Source organism: Lathyrus oleraceus, chromosome 2 (assembly GCF_024323335.1).
Source record: "Lathyrus oleraceus cultivar Zhongwan6 chromosome 2, CAAS_Psat_ZW6_1.0, whole genome shotgun sequence".
Lineage (NCBI taxonomy): Eukaryota > Viridiplantae > Streptophyta > Magnoliopsida > Fabales > Fabaceae > Lathyrus > Lathyrus oleraceus.
Window position 1 is genome coordinate 594,742 of NC_066580.1, and position 27,314 is coordinate 622,055.

A 27,314-nucleotide genomic window follows, 5' to 3' on the forward strand; every position below is an offset into this window, starting at 1 on the left:
CTGAATGGGAGAGTGTCATTATCCTTTGAGACCATTTCAGATTTTGATCATTCTTCAAGACTGATTGAGGGAGGTGCGAAATAAACCACCTAGACAACAATGGTACGCAGCACATGAGAGTCCCTTGCTTCTTCATAGTACGAGTGTGAAGGGAATGCAAAACATCTCCAAGCAAGGTAGGCACAGGGTTATGAGTGAGGAATATCTTAATAGCATTCATGTCTATGAATTGGTCTGGATTAGGAAATAACACCAAACCATAGATTAACAATGCTAGAACATCTTCAAAAGCATGAACATTCATAACTTTTAGGAATTCTCGGGCCTCACTTATCAGAAATTTGGCGAGTAAACCTTTAATTCCACTTCTTGTTACCCAATTGGTCTCAATGTCAGATTTCGTCATGTGTAAAGCTGCGGCAACTTCTTCAGACTTTGGCATCTTTTCTAAACCGCTGAAGGGTATTTGATCCAGGATAGGTATCCCAAGCAGCTGGGAGAATTCTTCTAACGTGGGTACCAACTGATAATCTGGGAAAGTGAAGCAATGGTGCTTAGGATCGAAGAACTGGAATAGGACTCTCATCATATCTTCTTTGAAACCCGTGGTAACCAGATTGAGGAGATGACCATGTTTCTTGTTGAACTGAGCATGATCGGGGAGTTCTGACACCAAATCCTTGAGTTGAGGAGAGATTGCTACAAGATTGATCCGGATAGTCTTCCTGGAAGCCATAACCTGTTCAAAGAGCAAAGCTAAATTCCTAAGTCCTTGAAATGGTTAGTATGATGATGTTATGATGTCATGAGGTTATGATGTTATGATGTTATGAGGTTAAATAAATAACAAGCACAAGCAAGTCACACAACCATCATTCCTAGGTTTTAAGGCTTGCATGAGTTCCATAGGTAAGTACCCTCCCCACTGAAGTTTAGTTGGTTCAACCTGTCCTAGAATAGTAACCGGGTTCTAAAAGGATCTCCAATCATTGACCTTCCCTCAAGTCCACTTCAGTGCAACACCAAGTGGTTGACCGAAGCTTCCCTAAAGTCCAATCTCAAGGAGTGTAGTATCGAGTATCAACCAACCCCAGTCGGAACCGAAGTCAGTTATCTCACTACTTTCTAATGGCTAGGATGAGTCAATTAGGGTTCTAAAGGTCTGGTTAATGCTTTGACGACACCACGCGGAAGCCAAATTTTTCCTCAAATAACATGAGGACCATCAGGACAACCAAAGTGTCACATTAACCGTAGCTATCATTTTGACCATTCCAGTATACGCCGGATAGTCGCGATGATCTATTGCTACTTACCTAAGGTACACTAGATCCGGGTGTAGGATCTTTCACTCAAAGCCCCCTTAAAAGAAGGAATAATAAAACATAAATGATTTTTTTTTTTTTTTTTTTTTTTTTTTTTTTTAAGATGGACCTCTCTTTGTAATCCCCAGCAGAGTCGCCAGTTCTGTCATACGGTGAACTGGACTTTAGGTATTTTGCTTTTTATCGCAATGTCGCGGATAGCAAGAGTCGCCACCGACTTTTCTTTTATCCCATAAGGAAAGGTGGAAAAGAACAGGAAAGACCTTAATTTTAAATTCTTAGGTTCGGGAGGTACTTTATACAAAGGGAAGGTGTTAGGCACCCTTTGTATCCATGGTTATCCATGGGCTCTTAATTGCTCAATCATTTATGTTTTCTTTGTTTGAAAAAAAGCGGTTGAGAAATGTATGAAAATGTTTAGAAAATGAGAATTTAACTTTGTAATGATTCTTGCATGAATGTATACAAAGTGGTTATCTCGTTTAATTTAGAAAATAGTTTAGAAAAATATAACTCGGCAATGATCCTAGTACGGATGTATGCTAAGTGGTGATTTTCCAGAAGAAGACGTTTGAAAGGTGCGAGGTGCGAAAAGTATATTTTTTTAGGTTATGACTGAGCAATTAAGGTTATACCTGTCCGAGGTCTTTCCGGGCATTTCCCATCCTTATGAGGGTAAAACTGTCCTTACTATTGAGAAGTAAGTGGTTTTATCCTGGGGATGTTGAAGGGTCATCGTAGGGTCATCGATAGGTCATTGAAGGCAACAGTTGTAAGGATACCTTAGCATTCGAAGGGGCGATCATCATTTAACCGTAGGCTACACCGAAGGGTCGTCGAGGGACAAAATCGTATTTTCGAAGGCAACATCCGAGGGACCACAATTTATTTTATGATGATTTAACCGAAGGGTCTTTGCTAAGGGTATCCCCATATTCGCGGGACATGACCACTATACCGTAATACCGTAAGGCAGCAGAGAGAGGTCCAAGATCATTTATTTAAAGGTCATATTTTAAAGTCAATTAAGTAATTAAGTCCATACTAAAATCAATGCATTAAAATTAATACATTAAAATTAATACATTAAAATTAAGACATTAAAATGAACACATTAAAATTAATTAGGCCACTTAGGATGAGTCTCCACAAGGGTATCCCACAAATAAAGTGGGAGACCTAAACAGCAATCTTTTCCCGGGACATATGAACCTTTGCAAAATTCAGCAAACGGGTTAGAATACCAAATCAGGGTGCAATCGAGAGTTGCACCAAAGTAATAGGTAAACAAAGCATGGTTATGATAAAACAGGTCAGATGGGCAAAGATCAAAATAGGACGAAGAACAGCGGCACCCATTACAACAATTCAAAGTATCCAGGCATACTTAAGTTACATGCAAAGCCTCAAATATATTTATGAATCTCAATTATGATATCACATGTGAATTAGGAACATAAGGCGATAATAGTAACGCAAACCTGTTTGCAATGGAGTCGCAACCTTGAATGGGCCGATCGGGTAGAATTGAGCGGAGGTGACCTTGCTGCCGCCGTAAGATTATATTCGGTAAAAAGGCACACAATAGTTTCCGTTGTAGAAACTACTGTGCGAAAAGAATTAACTAAATACCAAAAGGGAATCCGGAATTGCAAAAGAAATAGTGTAGCACTTGTAAAACACAATGCCTAAGCTGCTGGAAAAGAAGAAAAAAAATGCAAAGGCGAAAACGGCAAAGGAAAAAAGAATCTCCCAAAAAGCCCCCTTTTAGGTTTTCAAGGTGGCTATTTATATTGTTGTCATTAGGTCATGTATGCTGCCCAAAAAGTCTTCAACGTGCGCATGGATATAGTGGATGCAGGGCCCAACATTCCTCAACGGATCTTCAAATCTCCGAAGCGTTACCTGCGCCTACAAAGTAGGGGAATGGTGTGACGTTCGTCACACCATGTGTGACGCCCGTCCCAGGGGTGTGCTGCGTGACGCTCGTCACGCCTTCTGTGACGCCCGTCACAAGGCTGTGTTGCGTGACGCTCGTCACGCCCTCTGTGACGTCCGTCACAGGCACAACATTTGTGTCTTGCGCTTTGGGCTGGGCTTTGCTGTTTGGTTCGTTTTCTTTTCTTTTTGCACCCCTTTTTCTCCGCTTCCAAATAAACCACTTTCATATTATCACTGGGTGAGCGTGTAGGCCAGTTTGGGTCATTCGCGAGCTGGGCCTTTGTTCCTTTAAGTGTCATAAAATGAGTCGGAGTGCCCTGAAATGTCTTGAAATATTAATGGGCAAATTTTGGGGTATGACACATTGGAACCACAAAAACAACTTGAAATGAGTTATATTTACAAGTTAGATTTATTTACAAAATGAAGTCAAAGTTGGATTAAGATTTATTCACAATGAGTATTTAGGAAAATGGTTTTGAAAAGTCAAAGGCTTAAGGCCTAGGTTTCTAATTTAAAACAAAGTCAAAGTTTTGAAAATGATTTTTGGCTTGGTTAGAGTGAGGAGAAGAAGAGAAGGGCTAGTCCTAAAGCATACAAAGATAAGAGGGGAAAGATAAACCCTTGGAGTTCCTTTTCTTGAAGTTATAGAGATGACTTAAGATGCTCTTTTCCTTTGGACATAGCAAATAAACAAGCAATCACACAATTGAATTCAAGCTCCTAGGATCTCCATTTGGATTGTCTTCTTAAATTGGCTACTCATGACAATGGTCCTCTTTTCACAATCTCAAGGTGGGATCCCTATCACACAAAAGCAAACATCAAAAAGTTCACAACACAATAAGGGAAATGGACAAAAAATAAGTTTAGATGAGAAGTCCTTTGAAGTCAACTTTGAAGTTTAGCATTCTAAAGGCATGAGGCCTAGTTTCTCTTCAATAAATTTAGCATTCTAAAGGCATGAGGCCTAGTTGCTCTTGAACTCCTTTAAGCATATGTAAGTCCTAATTCTAAGTCATTTCTCCCTTTTGCAATTGGTTCACACAAAATAAACACAAAGCAAACATAATATGACAATATATTTATATACAATAATGGGCTCAAATGAGCAAAAGAAAAATGACATAAACATAAAATATGTGCTCAAGTGAGCAAAGGGAAAATCAATATGAATAAATGAGCAAGAAATAAATGACATCAAAAGTAAATGACAAGAAATTAAATGCTCAAATTAAAGTTGGTAATTAGTGAAGTTAAGTTAGCTTGTCATAAGACAATGTAGCGCTATGTTAAGCAATCGTAAGTGGACTAATGTAGTAGTCACACCTATCTGAGGTCGATCAATAAAAATATAGGCAAAGAACACAAGTTAGAGATCATGACTAGTAAGTTAAGCTCCACAAACTTGCCATGCCAAAACAAAAGGGGAAGGGCCTTGTATGGACTTTAGGTTATTCGCTTGACCAAGAAGCAACCTATCTTGGACACAAAACAACTCACTTGATCATGGATCAAGTTGAGTTTGATTTGGATCAAAAAAGGTTAAACCTCTCATTTGTCAAGACCAACCATAAGGCATTAACTCATTGGCCAATGATGAAAAGAGTGGGATGAAGAAGAAAGGGAATGGAAAAGAAGACAAGTATCAAGTCCAATTGATCAAATGTGAATCAAATCATCATCAATCAATACCAAACAGAAAACAAATGAAGATTACAAGTCAACAAGTCAATGATATTTTTTTGGTATTTTTTGAATTAAAATAAAATGCAAATAAAAAATAATCAAATAAGGTCAAACCTCAAATTCAATTCAAATCAACTTCAACAAGTCCAATTAAATTCTCATAGGTCTAACATGGTTAAACAAACTTTGACTAATTTTCTCAACAATTTTTGAAATCAGCCAACAATTAAAAACAATTAAAAATAGCACAAAATGGATTAAAATCTCAAATAAATCTCAAATCAAATAAGAAATTGATGAGATTATTTTTCATTGACTTATCATAATCCATAAATGCTAGGAAAATATTTTTGGATTTTTCAAATATCAGAAAGTATTTTAAAATGAATTAAAACTATTAAAAAACAAATAATTCACAAAAAATACTAAATGAAGTCACAAAAATAATTAAAAATCAAAATATGAAACTAGATTTTTCAAGAAGTTTTTTGGAATTGGTCTCATATTTTTATGACTTCAAATAAATTTTTTATGAATTTTTAAAGATCAATTGAGTTAACTGAAAATAAAAGAAAATAGAAATAAAGGAAAAATGTGCAGCCACATGATGGACTTCATTAATTGACGTGGCAAGGAGAAACGGTCCAGATGTGAGGGCGCAGCGTGCAGCCAAGTCAAACGCGTGGCATAATGAATTAAATGAAGTACACATAATGGATGCACACGATTAAAACGTGAGAACCAAATCCAAAGGCTGGGAATGTGTACACGTGGTGATGGTGGTGGAAACCACCATCTTCTCCAGTGGAACAACAACCTCCGGCCACCAGTTGCAGAGAATTTTTTTTTAACAAAAATGGAAAATGAGGATATGAAATTGAAGCTTGTGTGATGGAGATCACCACTGTATCCATGGATCTTCCTCACTCTTCCTATATTGAGAGAAATGTGAGGTGGAAGATCATGGTGTATCAACTGTAAATGCACGAAATGGGAAATTGGAACCACCATTGGCTTGCCTCAAGTGTGAGGACTTCAGAAAACCACACAAACAAGAGAAAGCTACATTGGATTGCAAGTTCTAGATCCAAAAAGTTTGAAGGTATACCTCTGAATTGAAGCTCTTCAGGCCACGATTTCTTCAAGATCTTGGCTCCTCTTTTCTCTAGGGATGCAGTGGAGATGAAAGGTTAATGAATTGAGCTTTGAAGATCAACTAATGATGTTGAATTTCAAGCTCGAAAGTGAGAAAAATTTCTGAAAAATTCCTTTGGTATGACTATGGTTTCAATGCTGCAGCGTTTCAGATCTCCAAAAGGTTTATGAATGAATGAGAAGGAGTGTTTATTTATATATGAAATTGGTTGTGCATCATGCTTCCCTCGTGTGCATGACATTTGAAATTGGATATGCATGGGCCTGTACAGGCGCATGTGAGGCCCAATGATGGTTGCAAAATCATGATGAGTTCATTTGAAGAGTAATTGGACGTGTGCATGAAGTGGAATTAGCTTGCATATCAAGTTTCATCATAAAAATGCCAAATTGTACATAAATGAAAAGTTCTTCGAAAATCTCAAATGGTAAGTCCAAAAAAGTAATGTGAGTAATGGTTGGAAAGCCCTTGAAATAAGGAACAAAAGTCATGTTGGGCAAAAATTCATTTGGCATTTGGAGATTGATGAAAACTGGATGTGAAAATTCAGGTACAAAACATGTTTAAGTCACCTTTGAATTTTTTTACCAAAAGTAAGCCTAATCAAGCCCTTCTGTTTTCATGATGCAAACTTCAAATGGAAAAACCTCCAACATCAAAGTTGTATATCTTTATAAGATGATCAATTTAAACTCAAATTTTGCATCATATCGATTTTTTATGACAAAGTTATGGGCATTTGAAGTTGGATACTTTTTCAAATTCAATGACTTGGGTCCAATGTGACCTATAATGTTTTGTATTATCACATGTATTTATTTTAGGATTATGAAATTTTTTCCAACATAACATTTGAAGTAGACATCTCAATATTTCCAATTCATTTTGTCTCACCTCAAAACCATAAAAATTGAGGAAGTTATGTCCTTGGTAATTTGACCCAAAATTAGGGTTTTAATCAAAATGACCTATAATGTTTTGAAATGAATGATCACCTTACAAGTTTCAAATGTATTGTTTATGAATATCAAAGTTGTTCATATGGTTCTTAAGAACATTTTATCTCTTGGGGTCATCTTCATTTTACAAACACATCAAAAGTTACATCTCAGTGGTGCTCAGCTTAGTCAGATGACTTGACTGGTCAACTTTTCAAGGCCAAACTTCCAATCTTGATGAATAAATGATTTAGGATCTTCAAATAGGCTCATATATGCAAAAAATTATGAATTAAAGAACTTACCTTGATTAAATTTGATCATAGGTTGGGGTTGCTTCATGGGCAAGGCACAGTCAAAGCATAGTTGAATTAGGGTTTCCTTGGGAAACAATCCTCAATCCCTTTGGGTTATCTTGATCAAATTAGCAAATTGAGATACTTGGAAGACATATATGATGATTAGGATCTTTGTGGACCATTGTCATGCTTTTTCTCATCTTCATCTAGCCATATCATTGGGCTTAGGAGCCTCCTAGGAGCATTGGAGCACATGATCACTTGAGCTTCAAAACAAAAAGAGTTAGTGACATATTTTTGTGCTTTTGGTTAGTAATCAAAATAATAAAAGAAATAACATACAATACAAGCATGCTTGGTGGTCTCAAACCACTCACACAAGTCCCCACCCTAGGGTTAAGGAGCCAAACATGCTATGATCCTTGAGGCAATGCACTTGTGCAATAACATGATGACATGAGGGATCTTAGGGTCAAAATTAGGGTCTTACAGATGCCCCTATTTAAGGTCATTCTAGCCGGAGATATGAAGGTTAAAATCTTCATCTCGACGAGATAGAATGGGCTTAAATAATAACAAAGAGATGAATTTTGGTCCCTAAGAGACCTCATGTTGCAAATGTATGCATGCGAAATAAAATCTTCATGGTGAATTATTGCCACGAAGGAAAGAAATCAGGAGAAATTGAAGGTCCATAGGAGTAACACACTCACTAGGGAGACAAAGACTCTGGGGGGAAATAAGGTGAAAATGCGTGAGCAGGTCACGACTTGAAAACTTGCTGGGAGACACGAAGGGATTCCACGAAAAGAAAGACTCGAGCTGACGCAAAGATGCATGTATTGGGGAATACGCCAATACATAATAATAATAATAATAATAATAATAATAATAATAATAATAATATCGTAATAATGCTAACAAACATATAAAAAGGAAAAACTGAAAGAAATAATAATAATAAATAAAATAAAATATAATATAATAAAAAAATAAAATCCTAATGTGCTAATGATTTAACAAATAGGAAAAGAAATAAAAAAAATTAAAAATATATTAGGATAATATAGAAAGTCAAAAAGGTCCTCCTTTAATTTTTAGATCATAAGATCTAGATGAAATAGAATTTGGCGAAGGACTAAGGTGAAGGTGGCCTACTGAAGTATGGTATACACTTAAAAAAATTCAGTTAGATGGGACAAAATATGATCAAAACTTGGAGTATGACAATTGCCCTTATTTAATTACCTTCAACATGATAGTATGAATGACTACAATTTTCATGACAAGAAATTAAATGCTCAAATTAAAGTTGGTAATTAGTGAAGTTAAGTTAGCTTGTCATAAGACAATGTAGCGCTATGTTAAACAATCGTAAGTGGACTAATGTAGTAGTCACACCTATCTGAGGTCGATCAATAAAAATATAGGCAAAGAACACAAGTTAGAGATCATGACTAGTAAGTCAAGCTCCACAAACTTGCCATGCCAAAACAAAAGGGGAAGGGCCTTGTATGGACTTTAGGTTATTCGCTTGACCAAGAAGCAACCTATCTTGGACACAAAACAACTCACTTGATCATGGATCAAGTTGAGTTTGATTTGGATCAAAAAAGGTTAAACCTCTCATTTGTCAAGACCAACCATAAGGCATTAGCTCATTGGCCAATGATGAAAAGAGTGGGATGAAGAAGAAAGGGAATGGAAAAGAAGACAAGTATCAAGTCCAATTGATCAATTGATCAAATGTGATACTTCAAATAAATTTTTTATGAATTTTTAAAGATCAATTGAGTTAACTGAAAATAAAAGAAAATAGAAATAAAGGAAAAATGTGCAGCCACAGGATGGACTTCATTAATTGACGTGGCAAGGAGAAACGATCCAGATGTGAGGGCGCAACGTGCAACCAAGTCAAACGCGTGGCATAATGATCCTTGAGGCAATGCACTTGTGCAATAACATGATGCCATGAGGGATCTTAGGGTCAAAATTAGGGTCTTACAGATGCCCCTATTTAAGGTCATTCTAGCCGGAGATATGAAGGTTAAAATCTTCATCTCGACGAGATAGAATGAGCTTAAATAATAACAAAGAGACGAATTTTGGTCCCTAAGAGACCTCATGTTGCAAATGTATGCATGCGAAATAAAATCTTCATGGTGAATTATTGCCACGAAGGAAAGAAATCAGGAGAAATTGAAGGTCCATAGGAGTAACACACTCACTAGGGAGACAAAGACTCTGGGGGGAAATAAGGTGAAAATGCGTGAGCAGGTCACGACTTGAAAACTTGCTGGGAGACACGAAGGGATTCCACGAAAAGAAAGACTCGAGCTGACGCAAAGATGCATGTATTGGGGAATACGCCAATACATAATAATAATAATAATAATAATAATAATAATAATAATAATAATATCGTAATAATGCTAACAAACATATAAAAAGGAAAAACTGAAAGAAATAATAATAATAAAAAAAATAAAATATAATATAATAAAAAAATAAAATCCTAATGTGCTAATGATTTAACAAATAGGAAAAGAAATAAAAAAAATTAAAAATATATTAGGATAATATAGAAAGTCAAAAAGGTCCTCCTTTAATTTTTAGATCATAAGATCTAGATGAAATAGAATTTGGCGAAGGACTAAGGTGAAGGTGGCCTACTGAAGTATGGTATACACTTAAAAAAATTCAGTTAGATGGGAAAAAATATGATCAAAACTTGGAGTATGACAATTGCCCTTATTTAATTACCTTCAGCATGATAGTATGAATGACTACAATTTTCATGTAATTGTGGTGGAAGATGATTAAATACGAGAGAACCCGAAATCGTGGTGGAAAAAATAAATTATATCACAACGGTTTTTAACCTAATCGTTGTTATAAGTAGAGCGTGCTATCCAAAATAATAAAAGACAAGAATGACGAGGTTGAGATTTGAACCAAGAACCTATAAATTATTTGTCATTATAAGTAGCATGTTATCTAACTTATAACCGCGATCTCTTGTCTGTTGTGGAAACCACCATACGTACAACCATACATAACAACGAACGTGCAACCATTATTATACGTGTTTCACATCCATTATATGTGTTTTCCGTAATAGTGATATTCCATTCAAATTTAATCTATGAACTAAGCATTTTTTTTCTTATTTAAATTGAGTAATGTTATTCCTACACCTCATTTCTTACACCAATATTTACACCAAAACACTGTTCACCGTATTTATACGACGCACAATGTTTTTTTTAAATAAAATAATATTTATAAAAGTAATTATTTTTTAAAATAAATTTATAATAAAAATATAATATTTATCATTAATCAATTTTATTATTGCATTAATCACAAAAATATATGTTATTTATCACATATTTTTCTTTTGATAAATTATTAACCGATTTTACTATTTTATTAATAAATAAAAAGTATAATATTAACCGACTTCTGACGTAAATTTATAATTAAATTATAAATTAATGTTAGAACTTGGTTAATAATTTTATTGATTAAGAAAGTAATAAAGTTGATTAATAAGATATAAAAAAATGTGATTAATAACATGTACGTGGTTAATGTAATAATATAATTGATTAATCTATATTTTTATTATTAAATAATTTATTAAAAAAACACTATAGTAAACCGTGTTTGATATAAGTATTGAGGTAAGAATACCATTATTCATTTAAATTATACGGTCTTTCAAGATTCTATTGTAGACACTAGGTCATTCAATAAAATAGGATCATAAATAATTCAGATTAATACTTTTGCATGTGAATGAAATTATTGTATACTAGTTGTTATATAAGAGAGAAAAGAGAATAAAGCATTAAGTGCCATAATATAAAAGGATTACTATTGTTGTTAATAATTAGACAAATGCAGAGTAGCATTTATTACACTTGGACTTGATATGGGTCTAGGTAGGTACACCGACAAAACCTCCATCTAACCAATGAATTTGGCGGCAACTTATACAAAATAAATCCTTCTTTTATTTCTTTTCATTTTTAAATTTTGTCTAACTCTACAAGTTTACACATTTATTCTATCAAATGATTTTATTTTTTTAAAATTAATTTATAAAATATCGTTTTATAAATATTTATTTAACATAATTGAATTGAATTTGAGATCCTAAGTATTTGTTTGTGTGATTAAAGTGAATAAAATAAACATAATAAATAATTAAGAATATTATAGATAAAAAAAATTATTTAAAAATTTATTAAATATATAAAAAGTTAAAAACTAGCAATAGAAAAAATAAAATGGAATAAAAGGACTAGATGTTGTTGGCATAAAATAGGGTGAAGAAGTAGAGCCCACAAATGGAATAAACAGGGTGTGATAGAGGTGGGAAGGATACATTTCACCATAATATTATCTCCACAAACAAAGCTACCAATGTTTTAGTAACCAACACGCACAGATTAACACACACAAACACAAACAGAGAGAGAGAGAGAAAGGAGACATTATTATACACCATCATGAGCAGAAGCTTCTTTCCCAATAGAAGTGGAAATGCCCTCCCTGTATCCACCACCGACGATGATGCAGCCGCAGCAGGAGGCATTCGCAGACGTCTATCAAGTTCCTCCCTCAACAACATCCCTGCAGCTGCTGCTAATTGGTCATTTCCCAGATCCAAGTCCCTCCCCTCCTCATTCTCATCCGTAGGTGATTCTATAAAAAACTGCTGGCTCTGGATATTCGCCTGGATCCTCTCCCGGAAACCTATCTTTGCAACAGATCTTGAAATGAACGAGCAGGAAACAAAGCACCTGGAATCCGCCGACAGAGGAAGTTGGAAGCATGTTTTCTACCGGATGCGTTCTGAGATCAGAAGAATCACCAATTCCGATCACTCTCATCTTCCTCAAACCTACACACCAAAGCCACAAACAATGATATAAAATTCATCACCATTCACCACCGAGTGCGAACCACTCTATAATACCCGCCACTGTTAATTATTTTTTTGAATGCATCTTCCAATAAATTAGTCTTAAGATCAGTTCATGCATCATTTCTTCGAATTCATAGCTTTTCTCCATAAAATTCCTTCTGTAATTGTGTAATATTCATTGTTGCCTTGTCCGTCATAAACGTGACAAAAAAAGGTTGTACGTAATTACTTTACGTATTATTGTTGTTATTCTATCTGTATAATAATAATAATAATAATATAACTAGGTTGTTTTGTGGATTGCAATATCATCAAATCAAATTAGTATGTATTTACCAGCTGTTTGGTGTCGGTGCTATAGCTGGCTTCGTTCAAAAAAACAAAACTTTAATTTTTGGTGGGGTTTGAATTTCATTGTGAAACAAGTTAAGTTAGACGGAAGAAACAAAGACAAAAAGAGGTAAACGAAGGCTGTCTTTGGACGGTTCCACCGCATAGTATAGCATAACACAGCACACTACTGTTATGATACTACATCACATGTTTCTGTCGGTGCATTACTTTCTTTTTTCTTTTCTTCCAGTTGTTATTAATATTAACATATTTAGATGTGCATGTTTTTGCATGTGCATTTACCAATTAAAACATACATTTATTCACAATGTTATTAAAGTGTACAAATAAACTTGACCAACAAAATAAGAGTACAAAAAAAGTATTAGAAGCTAAAAGTCAGTCCTATTTTGGACAGGTGTTTCAGTACTATGGAGGATGCAGGAGTACATAATACAACTTTCTAAGGAAAAATAAAATTCTAAAATATGTCTAAAAATTTTAAGACTAGGTTAGATTGAATATTATTATTAGAAATTAAATTTTAAATCATTTCTATATTTATTTAATAAATTAATTTGACATATACTAGTATTTTCAAATATACTCTAGATAAGGTTTTGTTCGAATTATTTTCCTCCCTTCGTTTATGTGGAATGATAAATTTGTCCATTCAATTATAAAATATTCAAACTATAAGATAAAATCTTTATTTTATCATATGAAATGAATTAAATTTCATTTCTTTTTTAAAGTTGGATATAAAAGGTTGTCAATATATTTAATATTTTTATATTATAATTTTTTTTAAGAATTTAATCGATATACACTGACAGTGTAAATATTTTTTACACGGTCAGTTAATCACAATCATTGATTTATTTAACATGTTTGACTTTTATTTTAACCATTTAAAAAATAATACAAATGGATGATTGTGATGTATTGACAGTGTAAAACTTTTTACACTGACAGTATATAACAATTAATCTCTTTTTTCAAATATATTTTTGAAATCATATTATTAACTATAAAATCGTATTTAATTACATTCGGTTGATGCCTAATAAATTACAACAATTTTCTATTAATTTATAATATAATCAACCGTATACCTTAAATGTATTAACCATTGAAGTTGTTTTGAAAAAGAAAATGGTGAAACTTATATAGAAATGATATTATTTGGGGTACTTATTATGATGCCTAAATAATAATAAAAAAATGATTATCATCCTTTTCATGGGTAGTTGACAGAGAGAGACATACAATCATGTGCGAAAAAGAATGAATGGCAGTGCCATCACCGACAGTTGTGCATTTATATTTTTGTTGTTTGAGAAAATATAGAAAGAATGTCTAAAATTCTTTTGTTGTTGAAATTTATACATCATTCAGTCAGAACTATTTTGACATACTAGCAGGGATATCATAAGTTAGACCTCTATGTGTTATATGATATCACCTAATTAACAACATAACATATAATGTTAAAAGTGACTAACAAAAATAGTGGTACGTTGAAAATATTAAATAAAAGTCTCCCGAATGTTTTCATGCCATTTTTTTATATAAATAAAATGCTACTATATTTGATTGACTTGTACTAATTAGATTATTTGAATAAACAACATTACATCACTCAAATTTTTTTAATGGGGAGTTATAAAATAAAAGTTGTGTTAGGCATCACACTCAATAAAAAATTTATTGAATTTCTATGATATTAGTCAGCTACGAAAATCACTACGCCAAAAAGGTTTTTTAACAGCGCATCTTAGACAGCGCTTTTAAAAATAAAAATAAAACACGGAAAATGTTCTAAAAAAATAATGAAAGCGCTGTCTAAGGGGGGGTCTTAGACAGCGCTTTTAGAAAGCGCTGTCTAAGACCCCCCTTAGACAGCGCTTTTAGAAAGCGCTTTTAAATATAGACCTTAGTCAGCGCTTTTGAGAAAGCGCTGTTTAAAGTCTTTCAATTAAAAAGAAAAGGATAATTTACCTAAGTCCAGTGTTACCCCATTCAAACCAAAACCTGCTTCAAGGCTCACCGTACTCCCTCTGTCTCCTTCGCGCCGGAATCGCCTCTGGCAGCGGCGGAGGGCATATCATCACTTTCGTTACACCATTAAGACCGTCTCTTCGTCCTCTATCACAAATCAACCTCAATGCCTCTCAATTTTCAGTCAAACATCCAAACCAAACCAAAATCAAATGAACCCTAACTCACTAAATCTTGAATTAAACGCGAGCAAAGGGAGATTCGGAGACCAAACCATAAGGGATTGGCTCCATGGACTACAAAATACACCATAGTAAGGAGAATCGATCGAGAAAAATGGAATTTCACCAACCTGTAAGACGGCGGAGTGGCCCGGTGAAAATTGAATTCAGAGCGAACGAACATGAAGATGAAGGCGCCTTCAGGTAATCTTCAGAATCCCCTCCTTCTTCCCTTTGATTCTTCTATTTTGTGCGATGCTTCTTCCTTCTTCTCCTCTTCGCGTGTGCTTCTGTGATTGTTGTGTATGATGAAAGATTCATTGAAACTCTGTTACGTGAATTCTTGTGTGCGTCGCGTGTGAACAAATGCTCTGTGTGAATCGTTGTGTGGAGACGAATCCTAGATCAAGCATAATTGCAGCTTCGATGTGAAGCTCCAATGGCTTCCTAATGGACCTTTGTGCAAGGTTAGAAGGGAGAGAAAAATGGTGAATAGAGGTTATGATAGTGATGAGTGAGCTTTGAGAATTGTTCCTTTTTGATTGAAGAGTGATGTATGTTTATATAGTTTGGAAGCCGTAATCGAGTCGGGTAGCTCGGGTAGAATGGTTAAGGCAGGTTAAATTTCAGTTAGATTTGAAGAGTATGGTTGTTGGGAATGATTTTAACACTGTTAATTTCTGTTAAATAGTTTGTTAAGGATCTATTCATTTTTTGACAGAGCAATTGCACTTGGGGTTGGTTACGGGATGCGATTAAGTTTGTGAATCAGAAGGAAAATAGATTGGTTATGTTGATTTGGACTAAAACAGGTTATTGAAAAGAAACTGATTATAGTTCTGAAACCTGGATTGTGAGTTGGGTTAATTTCTAAAATCGTTTTCTCTTACTGTGACTTTCAGGTTTTAGTTGCCTAGTTATTCGCAGCTTTGGATTTTTCTGCTATGCATATGCTGCTGTTGGGCATTGCCTTGCTTGAATATTTGAAATCGATTTCTGGAACTGCTGTTGGATTATTGATGCAAGATTATGGATGTTGGCTTTCGATGAAGTTAGTTTTAGTTGAGTTATCAGTTAAATTTGGTTGATCTATTTTTACTTCTGTTAGCAGGTTTGGATATGTTATGACTTTCATGTGCTGTGGAGCTTTTGGAGGTGTCCTGTTAATAGAGAAAAGGTTAGAGTGAAATTGCTAAGTTGTTGGTTAGACTCACTTGTTAGAATTTGAAAACAATTACAGTTTGGATGTGATTAAAGGAAAAAGTTAGAAATTATTTGCAAGCTTGGTCTGGACTTAGCAATTATTTGGAAGTTATGTGTTAGTTAACAGTTAGCAAATCAAGAGAAAGTTAGTGGAGAGTTTTAACAGTATTAAAATTTGTTGGAGGTTGTTAGTGAACTGAATTTAGAATTGAATTAAAGCTGAATTTGCCATTATAATTTCAGTTGTTTTGATTATAAGTTATATGTGATAATGCATGATTTAATTATATTTTTGTTTTCAATTGCTTTGATTATAAGTTATATCTGATAATGCATGATTTCTTTATTTTTTTGTTTTCAATTGCTTTGATTATAAGTTATATCTGATAATGCATGATTTCGTTATATTTTTGTTTTCAATTGCTTTGATTATAAGTTATATCTGATAATGCATGATTTCTTTATTTTTTTGTTTTCAATTGCTTTGATTATAAGTTATATTTGATATTTGATGGTTTCCTTGGTTTATTACAGGTTAGACATGGCTGATGACCAACATGAGGAAGTTAGTAAAAAAGTATCCGCGGAAGAAGAAATTCGAAGAGGCATCACAGTAATGAGAAGGGTGGTCCAAGGAAGATCTCGAGGCATCATACTAGATGTCTAATGAGCAACCCGATGATACTAAGGGCATACTTAGTCGGGCATTAGATGTCCCTGAGTATTCTGGTCGGGTGAGGGGTAAGGGATTTGGAGTCACTCCGACCTCCCTGAGTATTAAAAAGGAAAGGCTCCTAGTAATCGGGAGCTTCATGCAAGATTGGAAGCCATGCAAGCTGAGCTTGATGCATTGAGGAGAGAAAGAGAGGCTAGCGCCTCAACAGTATACAGAGATGCTTCGGACAAAGACAGTATCAACTGTACCTTTCAGCCGAAAATTCCAGAGGTAATTACATATAATTGTCTTAAATTGAACTATTTGCTTAAATTATGTATTTGACATATATACACATTAACGATTTCTTGTTATTATTGGTTTTAGGGCATTTCCCATTGTCAGCTGTATTTGTCGTCACCATACTATCGGATGGTTGGCAAGGGAAAAGTGCATAACGTTAGCGGAGTATTACTCCACACTAGAGAGCTCCCTGCTGGATGTTTGAAGGTATCAGTTGATATTGCAGTTGAGCCGAATGCAGCATTACCATATCCTAGCGATGATTCGGATGCAACAACGGTGCACGAAGCAGTAGGTTCGTTTGTTGCATGGCCGACAAACCTCATATGCGTAGGATATGAGGTATGCTTAAAACTTATGTTAACTTTAATGTGTATATTCAAAGTTTAAAATTTATGATTAAAATTTTACTTACATATTTTCCTTGGTTATGTTAAATAGACTCCCACAAAATCCAAATCAAAAGATAATGCGATTCCACGGCATACCGAGTCCACGGTTTCAAGAAAAGAGGTAATATACAATTATATGACATATATTCATGGAAGTTGTTACATTCTTAATTTGATCTAACTATTTATATGACATGTAGCTTCAAGAAAATGAGGTTAGCAATGCCTCCGCACAACAAAAAAAGGAGGTTAGCAACGCCTCCGCACGGGTAAAAAGTTCTGGTGCTAAGAAGACCGTAGCTAGGAAAAAACCTACCACCAAGTATAGGTCGTGCCTCAGGACATTTCTAGAGATGACCGATATACCGACCGGAGGTGTTCGGACTGTACATATGGAGGTAGGGATTTTCGGCTTTGATTACGACCAAATGATTGGTAATGAAGACTTCATGCAAATTTTTAGTCATGAAGAAATCGGCGTCACCGTTGTCAATACATATATTAGGAAATGATCTTGACTCGTTAGGAAATGATTGGACAACATACCCGGATATGAAGGTCCTAATTGACACGTAAGTGAGAATGTTCAAAAATTTTCTTAGTTTATGTGAATTGTTCTAATTGCTTCATTTTTATTTTATTAGCGTCCTACAAGCTTTTCGGGCCCAACGAGATATCCAAACCTCAAGGAGGGGCGCCAACTCCATTACATGGATTAAAGTGGCGGTATATTTTTAATTACCACATTTTTTATTATATTAGTGATGACACTTGATAAAACTTAGGATTTATAATCCATATTTTTTTTTCATATGTAGTGTCCTCAACAACGTAATCAAATAGATTGCGGGTATTTCATGTTGAGGTTTATGCGAGATACTCTTGCTTTGGGCCGATTAAAGATTCCCACCGATGTATGTATTTCTAACTTATGAGTTATTTTTATATTTACACATATCTCATATAATTAAATAGTTGAAATTAATTCAAAATATGTTATATTATTATGTAGTACTTTGATGAATTCAAGTGTGCATTTTATACAAAGGATCAAGTGGACGAAATCAAAGAGGAGTGGTGTCAATTCATGATAAAGCTCAATGTTTGTTCATAAATTTGTGTAATTAATGTGTACATTTGTAGTATATGTTATGACTTGTAAATGTGTACATAAATTTGTATATATTTTGATACATTTAAGGCAAAATTGGTTTGAATTGGTATATATATATATTTGTTAGCCAAAAATTGGTAGAAAAAAGGCCAAAATGGCATATATAAAATGTGATAATTGTCTGTCAAAATCTGGTTGAAAACAGGTAGAAATTCTGGTTTATAAACCTGGAAAAAATGTGGTTTAAAACAAAAGCTTCAAAAAATTTCGTATACCTTAGACAGCGCTTTTGTAAAAAGCGCTGTCTAAGGGGGGGATTAGAAAGCGCTTTAGGCAAAAGCGCTGTCTAACGGGGGGGCTTAGACAGCGCTTTTTGAAAAGCGCTGTCTAAGGTATACCTAAAAAAATTAAAATAGGAGGGTCTTAGAAAACGCTTTTGGCCAAAACTGTTAGATTCGACAAGATCAATAGTTAATAGTTATCAAGGAATTAATATATTTTATAAGTCTGAGTAAGTTAAAGAATGTTTCGACAAACCCTATTGAGACTTAGTCAGATATGTTTGAAGGTAGTTGAGAAGCTCGAAACACGTTAAAAGACAATTATCAGCACGACGTCTTGTTTCTTGACAGTTACATCTTCAAAAACACGTGGAAACAAGTCAGAACGCAGAGGTTCGAGTAATGGAATACATGTCTCGTCCTTTGGAAAATAACCATTGTCGACGGTTATCCTTAGAATAGTATAAGTAGCAGGCTCATACATTAAAGTAAAAGGTCGCAAAATTCATATATTTCTCTATAGAATTGAATTATCTAATTTGTGAGAAATATATACTAGTATATGTCCTTTTTTTTATTTGTCTTGATATTTTTTTAATGTCATTTACTTCATGTCCTTCTTTCCATGTTATTTTGAGTCATACCTTGTACTCTCTCTTTCCATGCTACTATAGTGTTAGTTTTATCTTACATACATTAGTGATAGTTTTACTATTTTGTTTTAATAAAATAGAATTATTGCTAAATTTAGAAATGTATCTTCAAACATATCAAAATTATTTTCAATTTTTCAAATTTTTAGAGATGCAACATGCATTTCAAAGGATGGAAAGAGTTCAAATTCTCTTTTCTGCATCACTAGTTCTTCCGTGGTAACTTCACTCTCTTTTACATCTTTTCATCTTCAAAATAAATAAACAAAATGAGAGAAAAAATTTAAATTTAATTATTTCATAAATAATAAGTTGTGAGACATACTTTTTAATAAATAAATTAAATTCCACTATTTTGTCGAAACACTAAATTTAACAAATAAAACAAGTCAAATACTTTATCCAAACAATCAAAAAATTTAGAATGAAGAAAATTTAAATGAATTGTGAGTTGAGGCGCTGAAAAAATGCACACACTTGAAGATTGTGACATGCATTTGGCATTTTTATGTTAGTTATTATTATATTAATTATAATTTAGTTAGAAAATGTTAGTATCATGAAAAAGGATGAATATAATAGCAAAAAAACTATAACATGTTTCCATTGTCACTTGATGTGCTCCTACAGAAACCAAATACGCTTCTCAGTTGAGGCAATACATAATGTTTTTGTGTGTGAAACTTTACATGCGAAAAATCAAAATCCTTCTACTATAAACAGAATGCCCCTATATAAAAAGCAGAGATAAATAACAGACCAACTCAAAATAGCTGCAAGAATTAGTTTACACAGATACAGACACAATACAACACAATTATCACACTTGATGAGTGCTCGCTCATGCAGGAGCATCCACAATCCCCAGTTTTTTTTATGCTTCCTCTTTCTGGCTTTTCTGTATACAACCTGCCAAAATACAAGACAGGCCATGTAAACATCCAAAGAGTAACACACAAATTACCCACAGTATCCATAAAGGGCACTGAATAGTCTTACACTCTATTTTGGGTGCATGGAACCATTAATGACTCATCCTTTTAATAGGTTTCATGGACCTTAATCAGAAGTAAATACAGGGCAAAGTTCTGTTTTTTCCAAAGCCAAAGAATTACCTGCACATAATGAGCACAACTAAAAGCTACTAGGTGCATCCCTCATGCTCAAATTCAAACTGTTGCGCATAGTCCTCCTACCAACCCCAACATTGCCTTTTTGCATCATGGCAGAAAATTCACCATAATCAATCCTTCCATCCTAAAACAAAAGATATAACCAGAACCATGAAGCATATCAGCACAAGGGGATGAAGGGACTCAACTCAATTAAATATTGGAATGCAAGAATTAAACATACTAGTCAGTCAGATCATTAGAATTTAGGCATTTGATAAGTAGTGGAGAGTGGAGACAATACTATTAACATACTTTTTCCACAAATCATTCAAGTTAGGTTCAAAATTAAAACCAATGCAAAGTTCATAAAGTAGAGAAATTGTGAAACTAAAAGCTCAGTCTTTCCAGGAGGATAAATATATAAACTGTAAGGTCTTCTAATAGCCTATAGGGATTTCCCATGTCAATGTATAGCACAAGTGTAAATGACTTACGTTATCTTGATCAACTTCCTTGATAATATCTTCAAGAAAAACATCAGTCATGTTATGTTCTGCACAAGCTTGTTGAAGTTCATCAACTGTAATATAACCACTTCCATCCTTGTCAAAATATCGGAATGCTGCAACAAGATGCTCCTCACGCTCCAGTTTGTTGAGATGAACTGTTGCAGCAATAAACTCCCCATAATCTATAGTTCCACTGTTGTCCACGTCAGCCTGAAACAGCTCAAACATTTCAGCTCAACAGAAGATAATCAGAATTGATTTAACATGAATATAAGTCCCTGGTTTTCTATATCACATTTAGACACTTTTCACTAATGTCCAATGTCAACTCCAATGTCAAAATGACAAGTTACCAGCAAACCCGTCTGATCAATTCAAGCAAAGTATAGCCTAGCGCATCTTTACCAAAGATAGGTGATGTGGTAATAAAGAAAAAGAGGTATTTATAAGAGAATGACTCATAAGAATCCAGATTCAAGAGTCTTGAATGGACACTTGTTCAAAAGTGAATAGACTCAAGTAAAAGAAGATGGTGCAGAAATCCATATAGCTCTTCATGACTCAAGTTTCTGTTATGGTGAAGATCCCACTTATTTCCAATAATAAAAACTAAAAGCCATGGTACAAATATCCATATACCACTCCCATGTGTCACCCACAAGCATTCTTTTTCTAGCATAATAAATAATCAATGAATGATAAAAGATATTTAATCCCAGTATATGAACAGAGAAAGCATCCCTATGTTAGTACATAAAATAAAGAAGAAGAAGAAGAAGAAGAAGAAAGACATATGACATATTAAAGAGAAGTATAACAGAGTGAGTAAAACATTGTGTGATATCTACTTATTTCAAAACCATGGATGTTTTTAACAGAGTGAAAGACGAAGAATACAATAGAAACTCACAAAGAGTAAATATATAACAAAATTAAAATATGATTTCCAAAAAGAATGGGAGCACATAAGAAATTACAGAAAAATTATATTTTTAACAGAACTAAGTCAGTAACCCCTTACCGCTTCCATAAGATCACGTATTTCTGTATCCTTAAGGGTAGACCCATATCTTCTTAGACCAGCTTTGAGTTCATCAAAAGTGATTGCACCACTGCTATCAGTATCCATAGCCTGAAACATTTCTCTCAAACCAGCAATTTCCTCCTCCGATAGACTTTCAGCAATCACCTAAGAAAATACCATAACAGCAACCATGTCAAACAACTATAACTAAAGTTACTTAGTTTGTTTCATACCAAAAATAATGGCACTTCATGTATTATTAATTTGGAAATAGTTTGAATACAATTGAATGTATACAACAAGGTTACTTAATTTGACAATCAAGAAGTGCATGATAGTATATTGCCACAAAGGCAACAGCGGCACTTCGTATATTATATATGAAGATGCATTATCTTTATTTGTAAAAAATGCATGATCCTCATTCATACATAAATTAATTTTCATGCAATTGTTAGCTTTACTTACCCGCAAAGCCATCTTCTTTAGCTTATTCATTGCAGAAAACTGTTTGAGACGAGAAAGAACAGCAGGATCCAATGCTCTGTCAGGGGCAACGCCATTTTCACATATCCAAGGATGACCTGAACAAGCACAACAAGTAATGTCCCTTGATCTACAAAATAGATGCCATTACATATAATAATGCAGACAATCACACTGTACGAAACTTTGGAAGTTTGAACAGTTCAAGAAGAGCCACACTCTAGCGCTCAGAGTCACTATTATTCATACATATAATAACATCCACTGAATAGTCATAGTGACTAATCTAAAAAAGGATTAAAACGCATCTATTCTATTCATGTAGGGATTATCCTTGTTTATATAGCTAGTGCAATAGAAAAAAGAACGAACATACATAAAACTTCATGGGCAGTCAAGCGATCTGCAGGCCGAGAACACAGCATCTTTCTAATAAGATCTTTCCCACTATTCGATATTAAAGGCCACGGATCCGATTCAAAATCTATCTGTCCCTTCAAGACTGCGTCAAATATACCTTGCTGGGTCTCTGAGCTCCAAAACAACAAAACTCTGAGTACATGCCACACATGCATCGCAAATAATCAAAAGAGCGTTCGTAGTGAGACACATACCTGCCCAAAACGGTGGCACACCACTGAGCAATATATAAAGTATGACACCGGCGGTCCACACATCTGCTTCGGGCCCATAATGCTTGAGGAGAACCTCAGGAGCCACATAGTATGGGCTGCCAACTACATCCGTGAAAACTTGACCTGAGGCAATAAGGATTAAATGAAGATAGAAAGCAAACAGAATGTTCTCTAATTAATATAGTAACTAGTAAGAATCTAGCAAATTTGGAAGCAAACATACATGATATAATAAAAATAAAAGTAAAGTTATTGTGTTTAAAAAAAAGGTAAAAAAAGAAGAAAGAGGTAGTAGTAGTAGTAAGAACCTGGTTTGAAGAAAACGGAGAGGCCAAAGTCAATGGCTTTAAGAGAGAAATCATCGTCTTTATTGACCAAGAGAAAGTTTTCAGGTTTGAGATCTCTATGCATAACCCCAAGAGAATGACAAGCTTCGACAACGCCAACGATAATTTTGGTCAACTCAGCGGCCTTCCTCTCGGTATAATGACCTCTCTGGATAATCCGATCAAACAGCTCACCTCCGGAACAAAGCTCCATAACAATATGGACATAAAGCGAATCCTCGTAAGCACCCTTGATGGTAACAATATTCTTATGACCGGCCAAATGATGCATAATCTGAATCTCCCTCCTGACATCCTCGACATCCTCTTTGGAAATAAGTTTCCTCTTGGAAATAGATTTGCAAGCATACTCAATAGAGGTGGAATTGTCAAGAGCCAGAAAAGTAGTACCGAATTGACCTTGACCGAGCTTTCGGCCAAGAGTATATATATCACGTATGTTGGGAGTCTTATGGCCCAAGACATAATAAGTCTGGTTATCGGCGGTTCGACGCATGGCGGTGGAGGTGAAGTTGAAGGGTGGTGGTGGACGATTGACTCTGGGTGAATCACGTTTGGAATTGGAATTGGAATTGTCTGATTCGGGCTGTGGGAAGCCCTCGATATATTTTCCTTTCAAAGATCCACGGCATGTATTGCCCATCAAACAATTATTATTATCTTTATATATAAAAAGAATAATAATAAATATCTATCATCCCCTTTCTCTCTTTATCTCTTCTTCGTCATAAACTGACCAAAACAAAAACAAAACAAATCAAACATTCAATACAAACACATGTTGCTATGCTAGAAACGAAGATCAAATCACGTTCATTAATGAATGAATAATAAAAATCCATAGGCTTGTGCGTACCGGAAGGAGGGAAGGAAAATTGGTTTCTTCTCCGGTGAGTCCGATAGATCTCCACAAAGTTAGTTTGGGAGGAAAATAATTATAATAATTGATTAGTTGTTAATTATAGTTTCTATATTTTTAATGGTTTCTACCGAGAAACATCGAAAGTCAGTGGTGACCAGCTTGTACCATTTTCTCAAATCAATAACGCGCCTTTGCATTTCATCTTCTATTTTTGGCTTTTTCTTATTGGGCTGGGCCCTATTCTAAATGCTACTCTCGACAAAATATATCTTATATACCCCCTTCCATTTAACAATAATAATAATAGGTCAAATGCTTCGTTTCACTCTAAATGCATTCACACGTCCTCAGGATCATTTCAACTTGTTAGGTCACTATCTTTGGTGTTGTTCTTCCACGTAATGGATACATGGCATTCATCGAGTATTCAACAATGCTAAATTTTAACTATTCAATTTGTCGAATTACTAGTATTTTATTTATGAAGTGTTGAAAACCATGACAATTTTTGACCCAAATTCTTTTTTTAAAAACCGTTAGATAAAAAAAAAAGAGATTTAGGAGAGTTTGTGTGGATAGGAGTAACAAGTGGAAGGAAGGAAGATTCCTCCAATATGGATCCAACCTTTATTTCGTTTTGCTGCCTTCATGCTATTTTTTATTTATTTGACTACACCTTTGACTTTGACATATGCAAACTTTTCTTTTCTTTTGTCTGCATACATTTCTCATTTTCTAGTGTTTCGCCACTTTACTCTTGTTCATACCTCTTACTTAACTAACCCGCCTACCAAACGCACCACAAAGGACAAGTCCCACGCTTTGGAAACCATTTACACAACAACTTTTCACTGATTAACATATTTCACAAGGAAGTTTAATAATGTCGATAGCATTCTTGATTAAATATTTTTCAAATTAGGATGCTTCTAACTGCATACTATCTATTGTTACTTCATTAATCATGACTAATTGTTTAGAAATTAGTTATATTGTACTTAAGCACTCATTGTTAGCTGAGACATTTTTAGTGAGAAAAGAAAAAAATAAAATGAATAATAAGGATTATTGTTATTGAATGTGTTGTATTAAAACTGAATTACAATTATCTATTTATATACAATTAAATGACTTGATTAGCGAGTAATAAATTTTAACCCTAACTAACTTACACTTGGATCACATCTTGGATTATATCACAACATACACCATTTATAATCCAAGTTGTCAAACACAAATCAATCATAATAAATCTGAACTATTCCTAATTTCTTTCTCAACGTTAAAAATCTGTCGATCTTCAATCATTTGGTGAAAATGTCAGTCAGATATGCTTCACTTGAGCAATGTCTCACTTCAAGTTCATCCTGAATTACCATTTTCCTTAGGAAATGAAACATAGTCTCAATGTGTTCACTCCTTCCATGCAGAACTAAATTCTTTGCAAGATTAATGACTGACTTGTTGTCGATCTACAACACCAGAGGTTTCTTCACTTCGACCTCATCTCTTCCAGCACATATTTGATCCAAATTGCTTAACACGCAACATAGGATCATATTATATATTCAACCTCACATGATGATAATGTCACCACAATATTGGTTTCTCGAGCACCATTAGATTGAAGAACCAAATACTTGAAAGAAATAACCAATTGTGCTTCTTTGATCTTCCTTATCTCCACACTAATCAGCATTTGAATAGCAAGTAACCATAACTTCTTTGCTTTCAGAGTCTCGTCGAAATAGAATTACATAGTTTATTAGTCATTTTAAGTATCTCAGGATTCTTCTTGCAAACTTCATGTCTGATGATGCTTGTCGTGGCTATATATAAAATATACTGTCGGGTACTTGACTGCAAGTGCACAGTCTAGTCGCTTTAGTTTTAAAAGATATCGATCCCACAGGGACCTATGGTCAAATTAGTGCTACTAACGTCACTATGTTTAGCTAAGGGAATTGATTGGTAGAGGTTCGGGGGTAATATAGTAAATCTAAGGGGAATTTTCGATTTTAAGAAAGAATTAATGGAAGGAATCAGTATGCAGCGCATTAATCGTCAGGGATTCGATAAGTCATCGGTGAATAGTTTAAATGCCAAATATCTCTCAGTAGAAAATGTTTATTTAAAAGACTTTATCTCACACTCTCGTGGTTGTTGATTTGGCCTATAACTTTAAGTCAGAATGTACGCTCTCGCTGTCCCATTTGAAGTCAAAATTACTTTTTGAAAATAAATAAGTTCTAATTGTTTTTAAAGTGCTCTCGCTGTTTTTAAACTCAATGCCTATTTTTTACTATCCAGCTTGAGCCTCACGCTCTCGCGATTGTTGGTTCTCACCTTAGTTAATTTTCCACTCTCGTGGCAAAATTGTATTAAATAGCTTTTCACGCTTTTGTGATAAAGTTAATTAAATTTAGATTAAAAACTTCAGCCTAAAAGGTTATTTGAGAAAAAGGGTTTTCACCGGTTATTATTAAATCCCATCAAATTAAGTTGCTACATACCGATACCGGTAGTTTAGTCGGACATATTAAATAAAACAAACGCAAGGCATAAACAGATCAACATTGCGGAAAACATGCTTATAACAATAAATGGGCAGTAACAATAATAATTCAATAAAAACCTGGAGATCGAAGTACAGAGTATAACGATTCTTGGAGCACTTGAGCAGTATTCCACAAGTCGGTAGGCTTTGCTTCTTCAATACAGATTACTACTAAAATTAAATAAAGTGTAATAGTTCCCTAGTGTAGGAAACTACTACTATGGCTAACTGGAAAACTAACTGGAAAAAGGGAAACTATAAAAAGAATGGCGAATACAATAAGGCAACGGAAACAAGGTTGCTGGAAAGAAAGAAAAATTGCTGAAAGCTAGAAAGCTG

At 34.4% G+C, this 27,314-nt stretch overlaps 2 protein-coding genes and 1 long non-coding RNA gene across 3 annotated transcripts; 2 read left to right on the top strand and 1 right to left on the bottom strand.

The window, feature by feature from the left end:
* Positions 1-11,672: 11,672 nt before the first annotated feature.
* LOC127117443 (uncharacterized) lies at positions 11,673-12,590 on the top strand. The gene has a single exon (XM_051047458.1). The coding sequence runs from the start codon at positions 11,866-11,868 to the stop codon at positions 12,289-12,291; it is 426 nt and encodes a 141-aa protein (XP_050903415.1). The 5' UTR covers positions 11,673-11,865; the 3' UTR covers positions 12,292-12,590.
* Positions 12,591-15,116: 2,526 nt separating this feature from the next.
* Positions 15,117-15,880, top strand: LOC127121048 (uncharacterized). Its single transcript, XR_007803292.1, has 3 exons — positions 15,117-15,457; positions 15,561-15,651; positions 15,742-15,880. It is a non-coding gene; the product is annotated as an uncharacterized LOC127121048 (long non-coding RNA).
* A 4,136-nt stretch (positions 15,881-20,016) lies between these two features.
* On the bottom strand, positions 20,017-24,581 carry LOC127117444 (calcium-dependent protein kinase 26). The gene is made up of 9 exons (XM_051047460.1): positions 24,413-24,581; positions 23,518-24,288; positions 23,189-23,332; positions 22,951-23,103; positions 22,557-22,672; positions 22,086-22,253; positions 21,050-21,274; positions 20,556-20,697; positions 20,017-20,349 (listed from the first exon to the last, which is right to left on the bottom strand). The coding sequence occupies exons 2-8, from the start codon at positions 24,197-24,199 to the stop codon at positions 20,575-20,577; spliced, it is 1,611 nt and encodes a 536-aa protein (XP_050903417.1). The 5' UTR covers positions 24,200-24,288; positions 24,413-24,581; the 3' UTR covers positions 20,017-20,349; positions 20,556-20,574.
* Positions 24,582-27,314: the final 2,733 nt, after the last annotated feature.

What these genes read in the sequence shown, in the direction of transcription:
- LOC127117444 (XM_051047460.1), bottom strand. Translation starts at nt 24,199, where the DNA reads ATGGGCAATACATGCCGTGGATCTTTGAAAGGAAAATATATCGAGGGC. An exon ending in GACTGCCCATGAAGTTTTAT is followed by an intron (nt 22,673 to 22,950) that starts GTATGTTCGTTC and finishes GTGCTTGTTCAG; the next exon opens with GTCATCCTTGGATATGTGAA. An exon ending in TAAAGAAGATGGCTTTGCGG is followed by an intron (nt 22,254 to 22,556) that starts GTAAGTAAAGCT and finishes GTATTTTCTTAG; the next exon opens with GTGATTGCTGAAAGTCTATC.
- LOC127117443 (XM_051047458.1), top strand. Translation starts at nt 11,866, where the DNA reads ATGAGCAGAAGCTTCTTTCCCAATAGAAGTGGAAATGCCCTCCCTGTA.